Below are 20,151 nucleotides of genomic sequence, written 5' to 3'. Positions count from 1 at the left end.
ATCATCAAGTGCAATGAGACCTGACTCTCGCATAATTCTGCCTTTTTTTTTTTTTTGTCAAATAGATTGAACATCTTTTAATCTTAAGTATTATAACATCACAAACTCATTCACGGTCACAAATTCAATACATGCCTCAACTTTGGCTGACCGCTAACTATTAGAAGTTATTTGGCTCACCAATGCGCTTTTTGAATATAAGCATATTCACTCATTCTAATGATCAATCTTATACTAATGACATGTTACCAACTTATGGTGTAAGATTGATTATTAGATTGAGTGAATATATATCCAATGGCTTATATTCAAAGAATACATTCGTGACTCAAATAACTTTTTATACTTATCAGTTAGCCAAAGTTGAGGCGTGTACTAAATTTGTGTCCCTCATTCATATTACACACAATATTTAAAGATTTTCATTTACTACTTGACCTTTTCAAATTAATCCGAATGCAATATATTAAAAGGCACCGGATTTATTACTTTAACTAAAGCTTCAGTTGCATTCTGCTGTTTGTTCATATCCACTTTTGATGCAGGGCAGTTCTAAAGGGACCGGGTTCACATGACAGCCACTACTTAAGGGTGTTAGATAAGGAAAATGATATAGTGGCAACAGCTGGCGCTTCTTTCCTTTTTTTTTTTCTTTTTTGCCACTTGCTGGGATTGTCAAAAGTCAAAACACTTTCTCATATCAAGTATAGTTATAACTAATACAAGTGATTAACCTGCTTGGTAAACACAGAGAGCCATTCAAACTACTCCATGAATTCTATTACAAGGATTACTTGGGATTTTTCAAATTTTCGACGCAGTTGCTGAACTTTGTACATCCGGAATACCCTTGTTAAATAGAATCAATGATCACTTTATTTATTTACTATAGGCTAAAATCCGTAATGAGGGCACGTGACATGATCCCGAAGCCAAAATTTTGTTGCATGACAATTGACAAGACCAATTTATTAGGCCTTCGGGTTTGGGTAGATAAATCTATGTCAAAGTTCAGGAGGAATTCTTATCAGCGTAGACTAAACTCATAAACCTGGGTCCATCCATCATATTAGGTGAGTAAAGATAGAAGAATAACTTTGTAGTGTAGTGTAGTGTAGTGCAGTGTAGTATTGTCAAATAATTGATATAATTGTCTTCCCATTCTGTCCACTCATTAAAAATTTCCACAGATGTGATGAGATGGTTAGGCATAGGAGTTTAAACACAGCAAGGAATAAGAGAGGGGTAATTAATAATCAAAGCAAGAAAACGAGGTAGCAATATCATAGTGCCAAACTCTGATAAACCCCAGCATCTCTTCAATAGTATGAAGAAGAGACTTGCCCTTGTGTTGTTGCTGTGCGCTGTGGTTCCATGCTATGTGATAAGCGATGCATCAACAGCAACAATACCCGCATTCCCCGAAGAGGAAAACGTTGAGGGGTGCTCTCTGAGGCTCTCCGACGAGCACTACCAAGGGATCAAGAATGCCTGTGGATCCAGCCTGGACCGCAGCAGGTGCTGCCCCGTGTTGGCTGCCTGGCTCTACTCTGCCTACTCCTCAACGGCACTGAAGCATGCTGCTGCTGATGCTGCTTCATCATATTCATATGACATGCCCTTGTTGCCGGATGACTCGGAAACGTGCGTTGCTGGTTTAGGTAAGGCCCTCAAAGACAGGGGAATCCAGCTGATGCAACCCAACGACACCTGCGATGTTGTCTACTGCTACTGCGGGATCAGGCTGCACCCCTTCACCTGCCCTCATCAAAGTTTTCACACCCTCCAAAACTTGAACTTGGAGAATCATTGTCTCGCTCCAACTGCTTTCCCGCCTCTTTCTTCATGCTCCAACTGCTTGCATACCCTCTACTCTGTAAGTATTCTTTTTTTAGCCTGTCCACTTGCAATTACTCTCAATTATTCAACTATTTCCTGACACAATTCACATTTCCAACTACTACTTGAACAGACCTTGTCGCATGTGCGGTGATGCCCTTGCACTTAATTTTCATTTCATGCTCAAAACATAAATATCTGTGTATTCTTCAGAATCCTATTGTTATGTTTTTTTGTTAATATGGATGTTGCCTTTGATTCTTGTTGTTGCTAACAAATAAAAATAAAATAAAATAATCATAGCATAATGTGACACTGCAAAAACGTCAAGCCTCCATTTAGTTTTCTGAAAGAAAACAAAGAAAGCCGAATCTTTTTTTATAACAGTAGTGCATGCAATTTTGATTATTTGTCCAAGTGAGTGAATGTTACACCAACCAATGTGTAAGTGCAATTTACTAATTTTAATGTTTGGTAGTCTAATATGAAGTATTAATTGTTTCTACACAGCTTAAAAAGAAGGCTTCTTCAAATTCAAGCAAAGCATCAGAGAACAGGACCACCAAGATCCACAACAAAGATTGTGAGCTCATGGGGTTGACATGGCTTCTGGCCAAGAACACGACAGCATACATTCACACAGTTTCCGCGGTTCTTCGGGCTTTGATGCTCAGTGCTGACGGATCGGACCCTCAATCCTGCACTCTGAACAGCGAAGGAAAGCCTCTCGCCGTGGATTCTTCCGAGATGTCTGATACTTCCTCATCAGCCATCCTGCAAGCCCCAACCCTCCTTTCTTTGTTACTTGTTTATTTGATAACGCTACTTGGTATGCAGCATGTCATTGTCATTTTATTATACACCTAATTCAAAAACAAATAAAATAGATCTCCAACATGGCAACTTTGTAAATTTGAATGTCTGTTTTTGGTTGATGCATGTGTTTGATACAAAAATCATGGGGTGGGACATGTATTGCCATGTGGTAATAGTGACCAATGCCCGGATTTGGAGGGACAAAATTTGGATGTAGTGTCACTTGTTGCGCTGGCATTATTTTAAATATTGTGTTTCCTTCTTCATGGCGAATTTTTATTCTATTCATCACTTGTGGAAAGGTTAAGTTAAAGAATGCAACATCATCATCATCATCATCACTATTACACACCTAAAGCTTCGCAATTCATATAAAACAGACATCTATTTTTATGGATAGACTCAGGTGCGTGCAGTTAACTTCATAAAGTTGATAGTTAAGAGCCGTTAGATAATAATTTAGTCAAACCTGTCAAATCATTTAACGATCACTTATCAACTTCACCGTACATTAACTAATTGCCTCTTCTCAAGCTTTTCCCTTTGCCATGGATCTTTGTCAGCATGACTTGTTCCATCATCTCTTCCAAATTAGTTGTCTCGTTTTTAAATATTATATTACTTCTTTTCTTCCATATGCACCATGCATATACTATCAAAGAAGACAACATAACCCAAACCTCCTTCAAGTCCTTACCATTATAATAGAGATCCAGGATTCAAAACAAGATTTAGCATCTCCCGGCCAATGAAAATTCAAAAAAAGATTTGTCGAAGGTTAAGTTGTGCATACACCGAAAAGGAATTGGTTGCCCCATCACAACCTTCAACATGCCTCATCCAAAAAGAAAGGCCTTCTTCGCCATGAAAGTTGAAAATGATACCCTTCCCATTAGCAATGGGGATAAGTTTGGGTTTCGTAATTTCGTTGCTTATATAACACTTATTGCAGTTGTAAAACAATTCTACGGAATTAAACCCCAAAGTGGTCTCTGAGATTCACAAAATGCACGGATTTAGTCCCTGAATTTCCAATTGCACTAATTAAGTCCTCAGATTGAAAAAAATGCATCAACGTGGTCCCCTTCATATTTTACGATCATAATCCTTGCCGGCGGGAGTGACGTGGCGAATGAGTGCCACGCTGGAGGATGGGAAACGTCATCGTATTGGGTTTTGGAGCTAAACCCATAACTAGACGACACCGTTTCAAGTAGGAAGCATTAACAAAACATTCAAACCCCCCTCCCCCAATATTCAAAGATCACTTCGTCTTCTTCATCTTCTGCGAACTGAAAGCGCCAAACTCTGGCATTCGAGAGCCCTGGCGTGGCTTTTCGGAGTGAAACAATTTGGAGTTTAGAGGAACTTGGTCATCGTTGGCTGAAGATCAGTGAAAGAAGGTGCAAAGATTCTGCCTGAAATCCCATGTGACCAGTGGCGGAGCTTGAACCAAAATTTTGGGTGGGCCAGAAATTTAACATAAAAATTTAATAATAATATTTATATCAAAATAAAATTTATAAATATAATTATTCTTTAAGTTTGTTACTAATAAGATAATAAATAAATAATTCTACAGATAAAAAATATAAAATAGTTTATAATGGTATTCTTCGAGTTTTTAATGACTTAAAATCTTCAATAATTGAGTCAGAACTAAACTTTTCAGCAATTTCTTTCTCAATGTAAATAACCAAACTATCTGCAAGAAAGTCGTCCTCCATCTTGTTTCTTAACCTTGTCTTTATTATTTTCATTGCTGAAAATGATCGCTCAGTAGTAGCTGTAGAAACTGGAAGAGTTAATATCAGACGAATCAATCTATCAATCAAGTAATACACTTTTGACTTTTTTGTTTCTACTAAACATCTACACAGTTCATGAATAGTTGACAAATTCTTCATTTCTGGATGCTGACGAACATCAAGAATAAAATGCTGAAGCTGAAAAGGCAAATTAATCTTCTCTTGTTCAGTAAAGTCTTCGGGATAGTAGCTATCAACAAGAGTAGAAATCTTAGCAATGTCAAAATTTTTGTAAGCATCCTTAGGCATGAGAGTAGAGCTCAGACTTAGTAGATCCATTGCTTGATCATTAAATCTGCTATTTAATTCTTGTAATTGCTTATCAATTGTGACTAAAAATATCTCCACTCTAAAATAATGCTCAACTGTAATATGATCTTTTTGGTGACGCGAGCGTCCTTGCCTTGCAACATAAGAAGCAGTTAAATCAGGAATTAGAATATCATGTTGCTCACAAAATGATTTCACATTTTTTAATAATTCCTCCCATCTGTCATCTCTCATGTTTTGGATAAGTGTTTTTGTAGAATGAACTAGTTGCACAGCATTAACTATGTCTTGAGATTGCTTTTGTAAAGCTTGACAAAGAATATCAGTTATTCCCATCATATCTTTCATCAAATGCAAGATCAATACAAACTCAAATGAGGTCAGGGTATTGTAAGCACTATCTGCATCACCACGCTGAGAATAAGTTGATCCATCAACAATAATCTTTTGTAAAACAGTCAATGTTGCACCATACATATTTATCAAACTCAAACAGAAGAGAAATGAGAACTCCATCAAGTATCACCTGCTCGTTTCAAAGTACCAATTTGATTTGCCCCTTTACCAGTTTCAAGTTCATCAATCTCTAATAAATGGACAATTTCATCTGTCTTGGCAGCATGTAACTCATCATGTCGCTTACTAGAAGAACAAATGATGTTGACGATGAAAGTCAATTTTGAAAAAAACTGATGCACAGGAATAACTTCTCTTGATGCAGCAACTAATGCAAGTTGTAATCGGTGAGCAAAACAGTGGATATAGTAAGCACAAGGACAATCTTTTAAGAATAATGCTTGTAACCCATTCCATTCTCCTCTCATGTTGCTGGCGCCATCATATCCTTGACCACGAATATTAGAGACATCAAGACCATGTCGAGAAAGAATACCGCACAATTCTTGTTTTAGAGTTAATGATGTAGTATCTTTAACATGTACAAGATCAAGAAAACGCTCTTGAATAAAACCATGTATATCAACAAATCTCAAAACAAGTGCCATTTGTTCTCTTTTGGATTCATCACGAGCTTCATCTACTACAATGCAAAACTTGGAATCTCCAATTTCTTCACAAATATGCTTTCTCTCCATTTTCTAACTTTTTGATTCAAGGTAGTAGCGTGTTTCACTATTTTGAGAAGCAAAGGCAGCGTGTTTCACTATTTCACTATTTTGAGAAGCAAAGGTAGTAGTATTATTTGATTTGATTATTAGATATCTTTTATTTTATTAGATGATCTTTTTTTATTTCATTTGATTATTAGATGATTTTTGTTATTCTTATTTTTTTTGTAAGATAATTTTTTTGATTTGATTATTAGATATCTTTTATTATTTGATTTGATTATTAGATGATTTTTGTTATTCTTATTTTTTTTGTAAGATAATTTTTTTGATTTGATTTGATTTTATCTTTTAATTTTGATGTGTTGTGAAGTTAACAAGGCCCACTCACTAAAAATTATTATACAATAAATGTATGAGATGGGAATTGGACTTGGATACTTCAAATTATAGTAAAGCATTTAAACCAATTGAACTATTTTTCATTTTTGATGAAGTATTACTAATTTTTTTATAAAAAGTTTGGGGGGCCATGGCCCCTCCTTGTCTGAGTGAAGCTCCGCCACTGCATGTGACAGAGGTAGGCATGCAAAATATTAGATAGTCTTGTTCTGTTTTACATAGTGGTAAGGTATCCATCGTTATGAATTTTACTTGGGAAATTGGTGTAGATTGATGGAAAACCATGGATGCTATGTTAGTAGCTAAGGTTTTTGCACTGGGTGATGTGGGTAGGGGTTATCGGAATGCTCTATTTTCAAACCGAAAATATGGGCATTTTTAGAATGACTGAGGGGAACTCTAGGAGTAATTGCTGCGAGCCTGGGACACATATTGCAAAGACGTTATTCCATGTTGTGAAACTAGTTGACACCCTTGTCAATATAGAGTCTAAAGTGGTCATCTAATCATGTCCTTACAGCATATCTTCAATCTCTAGTTTGAATCTCTGCAGTGTCATTTGATTCTTGATGGCATTAGTAAAAGAACCCAAAACGTCTCTCTTTATTTTGATTTCACTATATAATGTGATTGGCTAACACTAATATATGGAAATTTGACTTGTCTCAGCAGATTTCAGCATGTCCAATTCTCAGAGAGAACATGCTTTGGCTATAGAACAGTTGGTGCCTAAATTTGTTGCACTTAGAGTGAACCTCTGCAATTACATGAATGTGGAAAAGTTTTGGATGATCTATTTTTTGTTAATACTTCCGAGATTAAACCAGCATGATTTTTGAGCTCCTATCAACCCCCAAGGCAAGTCATGTTTATTGAACATGTTCTTACATTCAATTGATTCGCATGAATCTACTTCTACTTTGGCCAAAATGTCATAGTTACATGAATGTAGTATTGATGTGAATTTTATTGGTGCATGCTAATTAGTTGGATTTGTTCTTTATTATATCTTAACCTGCTTAATTGGAGTAATCCTATTCTTCTTCTCCTTCTTTTGGTACATCTTTCTCTTTTTCAATTCTTTACAGCAGCTTTTGTTTTATATAATATATGGGTGAATTCCAAACCTGTATATATTGCCTGTCTCTGCATCATCTGGTTATCTTTTTTTGTAAATTGCCATTTTGTTTCCTTTATGGCAAAGATTTCTAGATTATTTGGTCTGTTGCACCCAAGTTTAATGTACAACAACAACAAAGCCTTGTCCCACTAAGTGGGGTCGGCTACATGAATCAAACGACGACATTGTGCTCTGTCATGTATCATATCTACAGAGAGACCGTTTACATGTAGATCTCGTTTGACCACCTCACGGATGGTCTTCTTAGGTCTTCCTCTGCCTTTCGCTCTTTGTCCATCTTCTATCTCATCCACCCTCCTGACTGGATGTTCTATCGGTCTTCTTCCCACATGTCCAAACCACCTGAGACGCGATTCAACCATCTTTTCCACAATGGGTGCTACTCCAACTCTCTCCCTTATATCTTCATTCCTTATTTTATCCAATCGCGTATGACCACTCATCCATCTCAACATCTTCATCTCTGCCACACTCAGCTTATGTTCGTGCTCCCCTTTAGCCGCCCAACACTCCGTACCATACAGCATAGCCGGTCTTATAGCGGTGCGATAGAATTTACCTTTAAGTTTTAAAGGCACTTTTTTGTCGCATATAAAACCAGATGCACTCCGCCATTTTGACCAACCTGCTTGGATCCTATGATTTACATCCTGTTCAATCTCTCCATTATCCTGTATGATGCACCCAAGATACTTAAAACTTTTAACTTTTCGTAGGATGTTTTCTCCAATCTTCACCTCTATATTGGAGTTTTCCCTTCTCAGACTGAATTTACATTCCATATATTCCGTCTTGTTACGGCTTATGCGCAGACCATACACTCTAGAGCTTCTCTCCATAACTCCAACTTCTTATTTAGGTCTTCCCTTGACTCTCCCATAAGGACGATATCATCGGCAAAAAGCATGCACTATGGCACAGGCTCTTGGATGTGCTCTGTGAGTACTTCCAAGACTAATGTGAAAAGGTATGGACTTAAGGATGATCCCTGGTGTAATCCTATACCAATAGGGAATTCCTCTGTCACACCACCTTGAGTCTTCACACTAGTTGTGGCCCCATCATACATGTCTTTGATTGCCTGAATATATGCGATCCTTACTCTCTCTTTTCTAAAACCTTCCATAAGACCTCCCTTGGTACCCTATCATACGCTTTTCCAAATCAATAAACACCATGTGCAGATCCCTTTTATTACTACAATACCTCTCCATCATCCTTCTTAATAGGTATATCGCTTCAGTGGTAGATCTGCCTGGCATAAATCCAAATTGGTTCTCTGTTACTTGTGTCTCTTTTCTCAACCTCCGTTCTATCACCCTTTCCCATAACTTCATAGTATGACTCATAAGCTTAATCCTCTATAGTTTCCGCAACTTTGTATATCCCCCTTATTCTTGTAGATAGGTACCAAGGTGCTCTTTCTCCACTCATCAGGCATCTTCTTTGACCTTAAAATCTCATTAAAAAGCTTGGTAACCAGTTGATGCCTTTCCTCCAAGACCCTTCCAAACCTCAATCGGGATATTATCAGGTCCTACTGCCCTGCCATTTTTCATCTGCTTTAGAGCCTCTTTTACCTCGAAGTCTCGAATCATTCGATAGTAGTCAAAGTTTTGATCTTCTTCCCTTGTGCATAATCGACCAAGGCTCGAAAGAGTCTTCTGTCCCTCATTAAATAACTCGTAGAAGTAGCTCTTCCACCTTTCATTAATCTTCTCCTCTTGAGCCAACACCTCTCCATCCTTATCCTTTATGCACTTAACCTGATCCAAATCTCTCGTTATTCTTTCCCGACTCTTTGCGATTCTATATATACATTTTTCTCCTTCTTTCGTGCCCAAAGACTGGTAGAGACCCTCATATGCTCTTGTCCTTGCTTCACTTACAGCCACTTTTGTCTCTTTCTTAGCCGCCTTATATTTTTCCCAGTTATCTGCATTGCGGCATAAAGACCACTCTTTAAAGCATTCCCTTTTTATCTTTATCTTTTCTTGTATACTCGCATTCCACCACCAGGACTCCTTGTCTCTTGGTCCTATTCCTTTAGATTCACCAAAACTTTCTTTTGCTATTCTTCTAATAACTTTTGCCATCTCCCTCCACATCTCTTCCGCGCTTCCATTCCCATCCCACTTTGCCTCTTCTCCTACCCGTCTTAGGAAGCTTCTTTGTTCCTCACCTTTCATCCGCCACCACCTCGTCCTTGGGTTCTTCGTATGATGTCTTTTCCTCAACTTTTGCTCAACGCGAAAATCCATGACGAGCACCCTATGTTGTGTTGTCAAACTCTCTCCCGGGATAATTTTACAGTTAATGCAAAATTTTCGGTCGACTCTCCTCAACAAGAAGAAGTCGATTTGAGAGCTTGTCATGCCACTCTTATAGGTTATAAGATGTTCGTCTCTCTTTTTAAAACATGTATTTGCGATGAGAAGATCAAAAGTTGAGGAAAAGTTCAAAATAGTTTTACCCTTGGCATTGATCACCCCGAAACCATGGCCTCCGTGAATACTCCCATATCCAGTCACTTCTCTCCCAACATGGCCATTTAAATCTCCTCCTAAGAAAATCTTATCTCCCAAAGGTATGCCTTGAACCAAACTCTCTAGATCCTCCCAAAACCTTATCTTGTGTTGTTCGTCCGAACCCACTTGCGGTGCATAGGCGCTAATCACATGGAAAGCACCTCCCTCCACCACAAGTTTGATAGAGATGATCCGATCTCCCACCCTCTTGACATCCACTACGTCCTTCTTCCACTGCTTATCCACAATTATTCCAACCCCATTCCTATTCTTCACCTACCCAAGTTTAATGTGATTGATGTTAAATTTGAAGAAATTCTCTCTTCTACTCTAGGTTTACTTGTTTGGGTGGCAACATTCTCTCTGTGTCTGCTATATCATCTCTGTTATTCATATTGTTGAAGCAAGAGATGTCCTATTGCTGAAACTTGAAGAGAAGAAAGATTCGGAGGCTGGAGTGTGTGAAAAACAAAGGACTGCATTAGATACAAATGAAGATGGTAGGGATGGCATTGTAAGAGAGACTATTTCATCTTAGCCAAGTGAGATAGTGACTGAGTTTACAAATGCAGAAAAGGTTTTAGAAAATGTAAGAGAGACTATTTCATCTTGGCAAGATTCATGAAGTTTGTTCCAACACCACAGTTCAAGGCACCAAGGAAGAAAAATCCTTGATTTTGGATGTTCTAGCTGCTGATTTCAGAATATAGTGAGGAGACGATGAAGACGAAGAAGTGCTGCGCTATTTCTGAGTTAGGGTTTAAAAAGGGATCAGGGACCAAATTGGAGTTTAAACTTTCATTTGCCACATCAACCAACTGTTAGACACTCCAGCGTGGCACTCATTCGCCACGTCACTCCCGCCGGCAAGAAATATGACCGAAAAATATGAAGGGGGACCACGTTGATGCATTTTTTCCTTAATTAGTGTAATTGAGAACTCAGGGATTAAATCGTAGATTTTGTGAATCTCAGAGACCACTTTGGGGTTTAACTCCAATTCTACGTTGTTATAATGATATTTAATCAAGTTTAATTATATGTTCATCTGATAACATTCGATCCTTTAAACAATTTTTTATGTGGTAGAAATAAAATATAGTTATTTTTAAAGAAAGTAAATAATTAAATTCATATGTAAAATTTCTTTATATCTACTGTAAATCATCCTAATTTTTTTAACAAAAAGTATAGGTAAATAATTTTTAATCAGTTAATTTTAAATAACTATAGTTAATAATTATTAATTTTGTATTTTTTAAAAAATTAAATTTAAATAATTACCCATTAATGATAATTAATTAAATTTGGATCTATTAAATTTTAAATTTTTATTTTAAAAGGTAAAGTGTTATTTCTCATTTTTTAATAATTTTTTTTTCATATTTTTTTTTAGTTTCACTTATAAAATAAATGGTGAATGATCACACTTTATTTTTTAAAGTAAAATTTAAAATTTAAAAAATCTAAATCTTAATTAACTAATATAAAATACAATTTAAAAATACTTATTAATTTATTATTGGCTAAACTCTTGTTAATTATCTAACAGAATTGTTTTCTCAAAGAATACTTCCTAAATCCAACCGAAAGATTCTTGTGGTAATAATTCAGTACTGAGCACGCCGGGATGAGATGCGGAGTTTGAGATGTTGTGGTCCATTACCATGCCTTGGCCCTAGGCCTAGTAACAAGTCTCGAAGAAACTAACTTCTTGTTTTCGGTTATATGATTAGGCAGAGATCGCCAAGTGGGTTGGTTCTATTAAAAGTTAAAACATAAGGGAGGGCCGAATCTTATCTGGGGGAGAGTCCATCTCCACATCTTATCATGGAGTATCATGAATTGAATATTGTTCTGTGAATCAATTTGGATTAAGTTTATTAATCTACTTAAACAATGATGGGATGGTTTGAAATTTAATAAATCTTGTAGTTATTAGTAAGGGGCAATCTACTGGCACAGAATTCGGTGGTCCAGGAACCTTTGGACTACTTAGTGGTCCAAGTAGAAAACATGTTTTTAGAGTTTTTTTATCAATTGCTACGTAGTCCTTGAACTAATTTTAATTACAAATCAACTCCATATATTTTATTTAATTATAAAAATAGTTTTTTATTTTATAAATTATTATTTTATCAATTATCTATTATATTTATTTACAATCAAATACAAAAATAACAACCAATTATATCCTCCATTCATCCTAATAATTCCAATTGATTAAAAAATTAACTTTGATCTCGTTACGTTCGTCCATGGCTTCCAAATCGTGTTTCCTTGAAATTCAATCGATTGGTTTTTCAAAACAATCGATTGAATGATAACTCAATCGATTGGTTTACACTATATCACAAAACAATCGATTGAAAGTTGTAAGGTAGAATGATAAAAAGCTTATACCAATCGATTGTTTATACTTTCCAATCGAATGAATGCCTCAAAACAATCGATTGAATTCACGAAAACAACATGGATTTGCCAAATACAATCGATTGGAAAGTGATGACATTGAAGTTTTAGCCAAATTCAATCGATTGGTAATGTAATCCAATCGATTGGAAGGTGATGAAATTGAATGTTTTGCCAATTTTAATCGATTGGTAATGGTACATACAATTAATTTATAGATTGGTAATTTATAAAATTAATTTTGCCGATCAATAGTACCTTTTACTTTTATTCAAGTAAGGCATAGTAAAAAATACAAAAAGTATATGATATTGATAAGGTAGCAGCGTATCAAGTAGTAAGTATGCTTAATTTATTTATTTGTGTTATGCACAAATTTAGTTTCGTTAAAATATTAGTAACCAGTGCTCTAATTTTTGTAAATATGTTTTGGGATAAGTGTTTGCAATTAGTTAAATGTTAGAATATATTGAGTAAATTCTTTTAATATATTTAGAGTTAATATAAAACTGAGGGTAAAAAACGTATTTAAGCCAAGGAGAGAAGTTTATTACGCATATAAGCCAAACAAGAATCTGATACAAGAATTCACCAAAGCACACTTTAATGTAATTCGAAACAACTTTATTCGAATTACATTCCTTAATAATTCGAATCAATACAGCTCTAATTATTCCCAACCATTGCATACAAGTAATTCGAATTTATAAAAGCATAATTCGAATTGTATCAATTCGAATTAGTAGGAACACGTGAGTAGGAGGAAGTTCGAATCAAATTGATTCGAATTACTCACATTTCGAACCAAATAGTAATTCGAATTACACATTGTACAATAAGATACTAGAAAAAATACTATATAATATAAAAAATATACTAAAAGAAGTATAAAACAAAATTATAGTAAATTAATTTTAGTATAAAATTATTAAATATAAATTAATTTTAACTCCTATTAGTACATTGAATTAAAAATAACATATAAAAATGTACTTGTATTTATTAAATTTTAATAACATATAAAAATTTAATGACTTTTTAAATATTTTTTTTATAATAGGAGTACATTTTTATATACTTTAAATACTTTATATAAAAATGTACTTATATTTATCATACAAAAATAAAGTGTTGTGCCAATATAATAACATTATAATATTTTAAATCAATTTTTTTCTAGAATTTTAGATTAAAAGCAGCACATGAAAAAGCATTATTGGTATTTTAAAGCTAACTTAATTAAAAAAGATAGAACTGTATTTTTTAGGATTTTATGTACATAATTAGGCTAATTTTTTTTAATATTGATCAAAGATGTGTGTTACACTATGTTATTTGGTTTCAGCTTAGTTTTACTCTACTATAATTTTTTTTTTACTTTTCATAAGACACAAATCTAAAAAATTTTATAAATTAATTTAAAAGAAAATATTATTGACGTTTTATAAATTTTATGTACCATTACCAATCGATTGAAATTGGCAAAACATTCAACTTCATCACCTTCCAATCGATTGGATTACATTACCAATCGATTGAATTTGACTAAAACTTCAATGTCATCACTTTCCAATCGATTGTATTTGGCAAATCCATGTTATTTTCGTCAATTCAATCGATTGAGTAACAACAACAATCGATTGTTTTGAGGCATTCATTCGATTGGAAAGTATAAACAATCGATTGGTATAAGCTTTTTACCATTCTACCTTACAACTTTCAATCGATTGTTTTGTGATACAGTGTAAACCAATCGATTGAGTTATCATTCAATCGATTGTTTTGAAAAACCAATCGATTGAATTTCAAGGAAACACGATTTGAAAGCCATGGACGAACGTAACGAGATCAAAGTTAATTTTTTAATCAATTGGAATTATTAGGATGAATGGAGGATATAATTGGTTGTTATTTTTGTATTTGATTGTTAATAAATATAATTGATAATTGATAAAATCATAATTTATAAAATAAAAAACTATTTTTATAATTAAATAAAATATATGGGGTTGATTTGTAATTAAAATTAGTTCAAGAACTACGTAGCAATTGATAAAAAAACTCTAAAAATATGTTTTTTTTACTTGGACCACTAAGTGGTCCAAAGGTTCCTGGACCACCAAATCCTGTGCCCACTCTACTATACAGATTGAAGTGGTATATAGAGAGAAAATAAATTTTTTTTATAGTTATTTTTTATTATTTTATTGTTATTCAAAGTGTGGGTCATACCTTTTTCAATCTCTCTTTCATTCCATAAAAAGAAATATCTGTAAACTTACATCTTTACCGTATAATTCACCTATTAGTAATAATCTTATTAGTTAGTGATAAATCTTTAAATAAAAATTCAACAATTTGTAGTGAATTAGTTGTTGATATGATGACTTAAAAGATATTATAAAGTCTAGGGGAAGCAACTTTATTAAATTTTGGTCAGCATGTAACCAATAAAAAAAAGTGAGCTATTAGATAAAATCTTATATCAATCTCACACTATTAAAATCATTATTGATAGTTATTTGATGACTACAAGTTACAAAAGTTGCTGACCCCTAACACTCCTCTTATGCTTGGTTTGGTAAAGCTTTTACTTTTTAAAAGTAGATTGTGAAAGCTGTCTTTTAAAAGATGACTTTTTAAAAGCTACAGCACTTGCGTTTGGTAAAATCACGTTAAAGATAGCTTTTAATAAGCACAAGTATTATACTTGTATTTGGTAAAACAGCTTTTAAAAATTAAAAAAATTATAATAAACATATTTTTAACGAAGAATAATATTTTTTTTCAAATTTTAGAGACCAATAATTTAAATATTTATTTGATTTACTCTCTATACTAATATAAATAGAGTTATCATTAGTCAATAATAAAACTTGTATGTAATCCAATGTTCGTACTGATATGTCTATTACCCATCTATATATATTGACTCACTTCTACAAATCACAAAAAATGAGACACATATCTCAAGTAAAATTATATGAAAATTGTGTTAGAATTTATGAAGGTTAGTTTGAGAAATTAGAAATATATGACGATTCCAATGGCAACATAATGGCGAAAAATATGTGTAGAAAAATAAATAAAATCTAGTGTTAATAATTAATAATGGTAATTTTGAATATTTATTATATTAACTTTTTTTAATTTTGATAAGCACAAGCCAACTTTAAAAAACTCCTTCTTAGATACTTTCAAAAATAACCCTAACTTTTAAAAGCCGCAAGCACAAACACTTGGGCTTTTTAATTTACCAAACGCAAAATGAGGTGCTTCTGCTTTTAAAAAGCACAAGCACCTTTTCAAAAAATTTTACCAAATCCAGCCTTAAAAAATATTAGCAAATAAATAATAGTAGTTTTCAAATTAACTTGAGTTGGCAATTCAATAATTCCCTTAACTATAATTCAAATTTGTAACAGGTTAATCTTTTAACATATCACATTGAGATATATCATGAAATATCAAATAATAGTAGCTTTGAAAGTGCATGTTCGTAGTTTTGGTTCTCCATTAACATATTACAATGTTAAGAAGATAATAATATAGAAGAATTCTCCACATACAAACGTTTTTTTATACAAGTTATATAAGTCATTTGTTTTTTATTTTTTTTCTTTCTCCATGCCTCCTTTTTTTCTTCTTCTTCTTCTTCTTTTTCTGTACCTCTTCTTCTTCTTCTTCGTTTTTGAAGTGTTTCATTTTTATCGTCGTGTTTCTCCTCATTCTTCTTTTGATTTTGTAACATTATGTATTTTTTGTTTGATTTTTTCCTCCCAAAAAGAATTATGAGAATATGAAATAAGAAAATGAAGAAGAAGAAGAAGCAGCAGAAGATGAGGAGGAGAAAGAGAAAGAGTTCTGAATTATGCATAAGGTGTACTTCAACGAATTTTGGGTGTATTTTTTAAATCCTTTGGGTGTATTTTTGTAATATTTTGGGTGTATTTCTGTAATCCTTTGGGTGTATTTCTATAATTATTTGGGTGAATTCCTGTAACCGTTTGGGTGTATTTCTGTAATCGGTTGGGTCTGTTTCTGTAATTGTTTGGGTGTATTTCTGAAATTCCATTATCTTCAAAATGAATTCAAAGCTTGATAAACGCAGATAAAACAACGAATGAAAAGATAAAGAGAGAACGCACGAAGAAAATCGAACAAATTTGACAAGAAACTCGTTTTCATGGAGGAAGAAGAAGAGTAGGAGAAGAAGAAGGAGAAGAAGAAGGAAGAGGAGGAGGAGGAGAAGGAGGAACGTGAAGCACGCCATAGAAATCGTATATAGGGCAGCGTGCTTTTTGTTAAGTTTCTCCCAACTTGTATGACTTATAAACCAAATGACTTGTATGTGTAGCACTTCTCAATAATATAATATCTATAATTCTTTATTTGTATTTAACATTTACAATTTTATAGAGTTTTATTATACATACATCTAAATATTTTTGTCAATTAAGTTAATTTAAACTTAACAAAAAATTACTAACACAGTAAATTACGCACTTTTTTTACGTTCTTTCTTTTTTCTCTTCACGTGTTTTCTCTATCTTGTCTTCCTTTCATTACTGCTGTTGCTGCATTTTTTTTATTTTTTCTCATTTTCTTCTTTTTAGTGTTATTGTAGTATTTTTTTTCTTTTTTATTTTTGTTCTTTTTAAGACAGTGAAAATAAGAAAAATTATAAAAATGTGAAATAAGAAAGAGAATATATATAAAAAAAGATGATGATGGTGATAAAAAAGAAAAAAAATGAGAGTTTTGAATTGTGTTTGATTTATTAAAAAAATAGTATAAAAAAATTTAAAGTTTGACATAGAAAATTTTTGAATTTGACACCGGAATTTTTAAATGATAACACAGAAATTTTTTTAACTAATTAGAAGTTATCAGAAACAAAAATAGCATCGAAATTTTTTAAAAATAACATCAAAAAAATTTTATCCTTTTTTTTCTCAACAAGTTTCTTTTCTTCTTTTTTATGTTTTGTTATTAATACAAAAAAAATTTCTATATCTTATGCTTTACTTAGAAAATAGAGAATTTTATCTAAACAAATTTATTTTAAGGTTAAATTGTATATTCCTAAATCTTAAATAACAAATTATCTTGTAATGTGGCATTAATATCAATTCAAATTCTGTATTTATCGTAGTAAAATTTTTGTATTTTATATAAAAAATTTAGATGTCATGCATTTTTATTTTATTTTTGTATGTTGTATAAAAAATTTTGATGTCATTCATCATCATCATTATTTTTTGTATTTTGTTTTTTTTTTTTTTTTTGTTCTTTTTCTTCATAAAATTTTAAAAAATATACAAACAAAAATAAATAAAATCAAGAAAAAAACGTATAAAAAGAAGAAGAAAACGAGAGTGGTGGTAATGATAATGATGATAATGATAAAAGAAAAAAAAGAAAAAAAAATCAAATAAAAAAAACCGCAGAGAAAGAGAAAAAAAATACGTACATATCATAATTCAATTGGATTTAATTATATAAAAATTTTGATTATCTAAAATTAATAAATTACTAAATTTTGTATATGTAACATCTATAATTATACATTTATTATATTTAATATTAAGCATTTGTTCTAGTGGTAATCAACGAATACAAGCAAACAAAAACAAAATTATGACTACCTTATGTTTGACTCCAAACATTTTCGATTACTAAAATATGCTTTAACATTATTCATAACAACTATTTTTTATTTATAATACTCTAAAATCGTGTGAAATAAAATAAAGTAATTAATTATAAACGAAAATAGGTGTCAAAAGAAATATAAAAAAAAGCTACTAGTATATATAAACATGCATCTTGATGATTTGATACATAAAAAATATTGATATGGCTTTTTTTCTTTTAGATTATGAATTAGTTTGATAAATTTTTTATTTTTTAAAAATAGTTTATCAAATATATTTTAAAAGATTGTCTTTTAAAAATGGTACTATATATGTTTAGTAAATCAAATTAAAAATGACTCAAACAATAACAATAGTATTTGATAAAATAATTTTTAAGATTTAAAAATACTATTAGATATAACTATAAGAATAAATTAAAATTTATTAATGTATGAAATTATATAAAACTTTTTTAATTTTGATAAGTATAAGCTAATTTTAAAATTTTTTATTTTAAATGCTTTTAAAAGCATTCATATCATTTAAAAACTATAAATATAATTACATAAATTTTTTTATTTATTAAACACAAAATAAAAAGCTTACATATTTTAAAAGTACATACTTTCCTTTTAAAAAATTTTAACAAACTTAATTAAATATTATTATTATTATAGAATAGAATTTAACTTTAACTTTAAATACGAATCATGGTTTAACTATTCTAGTAATAAATTAATAGTTTTAATAAATATAAAAAAGTTCATTTTATGACTATTTCTTTAAAAAGCAGTAATTATTCTTCCAAGGGCATATAGAAAATGAATAGTTTATATAGCTACTACAAAAAAAAAGTCTATCGACACACTTTTTTTTGTCACGTTTTTAAAGCGTGGCACAAAGTGGTTAATAGCCACGTTTTTGCAAGAGTAACCACTAATTTGTGATTTGGTTAGGCTTTTTTTGCCACGCTTAAAAAACATTACCATAAAAGACTGTTGGCACGCTTTTTTTAAAGTGGTCACTAATTTAAAATTTAGCCATATTTTTTTTGTCACGCTTGAAAATCGTGACCATAAAAGAAAACTAGCACACTTATGGCGTGACTAGTTTGACTTCTAACAGGAACCTTTTTAAAGCGTGCCTATATACTGTGTTTATTTTAGCACCCTGCAAAAACATGCTGATAGAGTTCTCTCTCCCAAAATTTAGTTTTCCACCCATTCTATCCGCACTTTACTTTTTTTTTTCTAAGTTTTCAATTTTAAGCCTAAAGTGATAACAACAGCATATTTTAACTTAATTTCCAAATTCCCTTTTAACCCTAAAAGTGAAGCTGCGTCGTCGGATGTTCATCGCACCGCCTTCATCATCCCACAGCCTTCATCGTCTTCATCAATGAGCGTCGCATCACCTTCATCATCTTCATCACTGAGCGTCGCACAACCCTCAATGATCGTCGCACAACCTTCATCGTCATCTTCATCAATGACCGTCGCACAGCCCTTCCTCTAACCCTCGCACCCGGCCCTCTCTCTATCGCCACCTAGCTGTTTCTGAACCCTCGGACCCACCCCTCGCACTATAAACCCAACCCTCTCAATCGTTCGCCCTCTCTCTGTCGCACCATCAACGCATCGACACTGTTCTGTTCTGTTCTTGTTTTGATTTTAGGCTTTATTAAACGAAAATCAAGCTCGGCACTCCTGTTACTGATTACTGGGTGCAAGTTGATACTGGAAGTGACCTTCTATGGTGGACTTGTTCTGGTTGCTCATCATGTGCTACAAGAAGTTCTATTAAGGGTGTATGTATCTACACTTTACTGATTCATGTTTTGTGCCTTTCTGATGTTTTGTCAAAAATAGACCATTCATTACCTTTCTGATTCTAAATCCTAGTCCCTCAGCGGTCTCTCTCTGTCGCAACCCTCGCACCCTCAATGCAAGCCTCCTCTTTAGATTTGCAACCTCGCACCCTTTCTCGCAACCTTCCATCGGCGCTGCCCCGTTGGTGCTGCTCCGTCGACGCTGATCCGTCAACGTGTCCTCCCTCACTCGGCGCTCAACCGTTGAGGTTTCTTTCGTTTCTTTATTTAGACTCTGTCACTGCCACTGTTACTGCCCACCATGTGTTTGATTAAATGTGTGTAAGCAATGCAGTGCAGATTTGATGTTAACTATTTTGAAGAGCATCCTAATGCAATGCTGCTATTATGTGTGCTTCAAT

The 20,151-nt window shown here is 32.8% G+C and overlaps 2 protein-coding genes across 2 annotated transcripts; one reads left to right on the top strand and one right to left on the bottom strand.

The window, feature by feature from the left end:
• Positions 1 to 669: 669 nt before the first annotated feature.
• On the top strand, positions 670 to 2,919 carry LOC130968464 (uncharacterized GPI-anchored protein At4g28100-like). Its single transcript, XM_057893747.1, has 3 exons — positions 670 to 741; positions 893 to 1,876; positions 2,350 to 2,919. The coding sequence occupies exons 2-3, from the start codon at positions 1,328 to 1,330 to the stop codon at positions 2,704 to 2,706; spliced, it is 906 nt and encodes a 301-aa protein (XP_057749730.1). The 5' UTR covers positions 670 to 741; positions 893 to 1,327; the 3' UTR covers positions 2,707 to 2,919.
• A 1,337-nt stretch (positions 2,920 to 4,256) lies between these two features.
• Positions 4,257 to 5,210, bottom strand: LOC130967213 (uncharacterized). Its single transcript, XM_057892029.1, has one exon. The coding sequence runs from the start codon at positions 5,208 to 5,210 to the stop codon at positions 4,257 to 4,259; it is 954 nt and encodes a 317-aa protein (XP_057748012.1).
• Positions 5,211 to 20,151: the final 14,941 nt, after the last annotated feature.

The sequence above is a fragment of the Arachis stenosperma genome, chromosome 3, assembly GCF_014773155.1.
Source record: "Arachis stenosperma cultivar V10309 chromosome 3, arast.V10309.gnm1.PFL2, whole genome shotgun sequence".
NCBI classification, from domain to species: domain Eukaryota; kingdom Viridiplantae; phylum Streptophyta; class Magnoliopsida; order Fabales; family Fabaceae; genus Arachis; species Arachis stenosperma.
This window is presented reverse-complemented; position numbering and strand designations above follow the sequence as displayed.

Bases quoted from the DNA above. Each gene is read 5' to 3' on its own strand.
- LOC130968464 (XM_057893747.1), top strand. From the start codon at position 1,328: ATGAAGAAGAGACTTGCCCTTGTGTTGTTGCTGTGCGCTGTGGTTCCA. The intron at 1,877-2,349 runs GTAAGTATTCTT...GTTTCTACACAG, and splicing joins GCTTGCATACCCTCTACTCT to CTTAAAAAGAAGGCTTCTTC.
- LOC130967213 (XM_057892029.1), bottom strand. From the start codon at position 5,210: ATGTATGGTGCAACATTGACTGTTTTACAAAAGATTATTGTTGATGGA.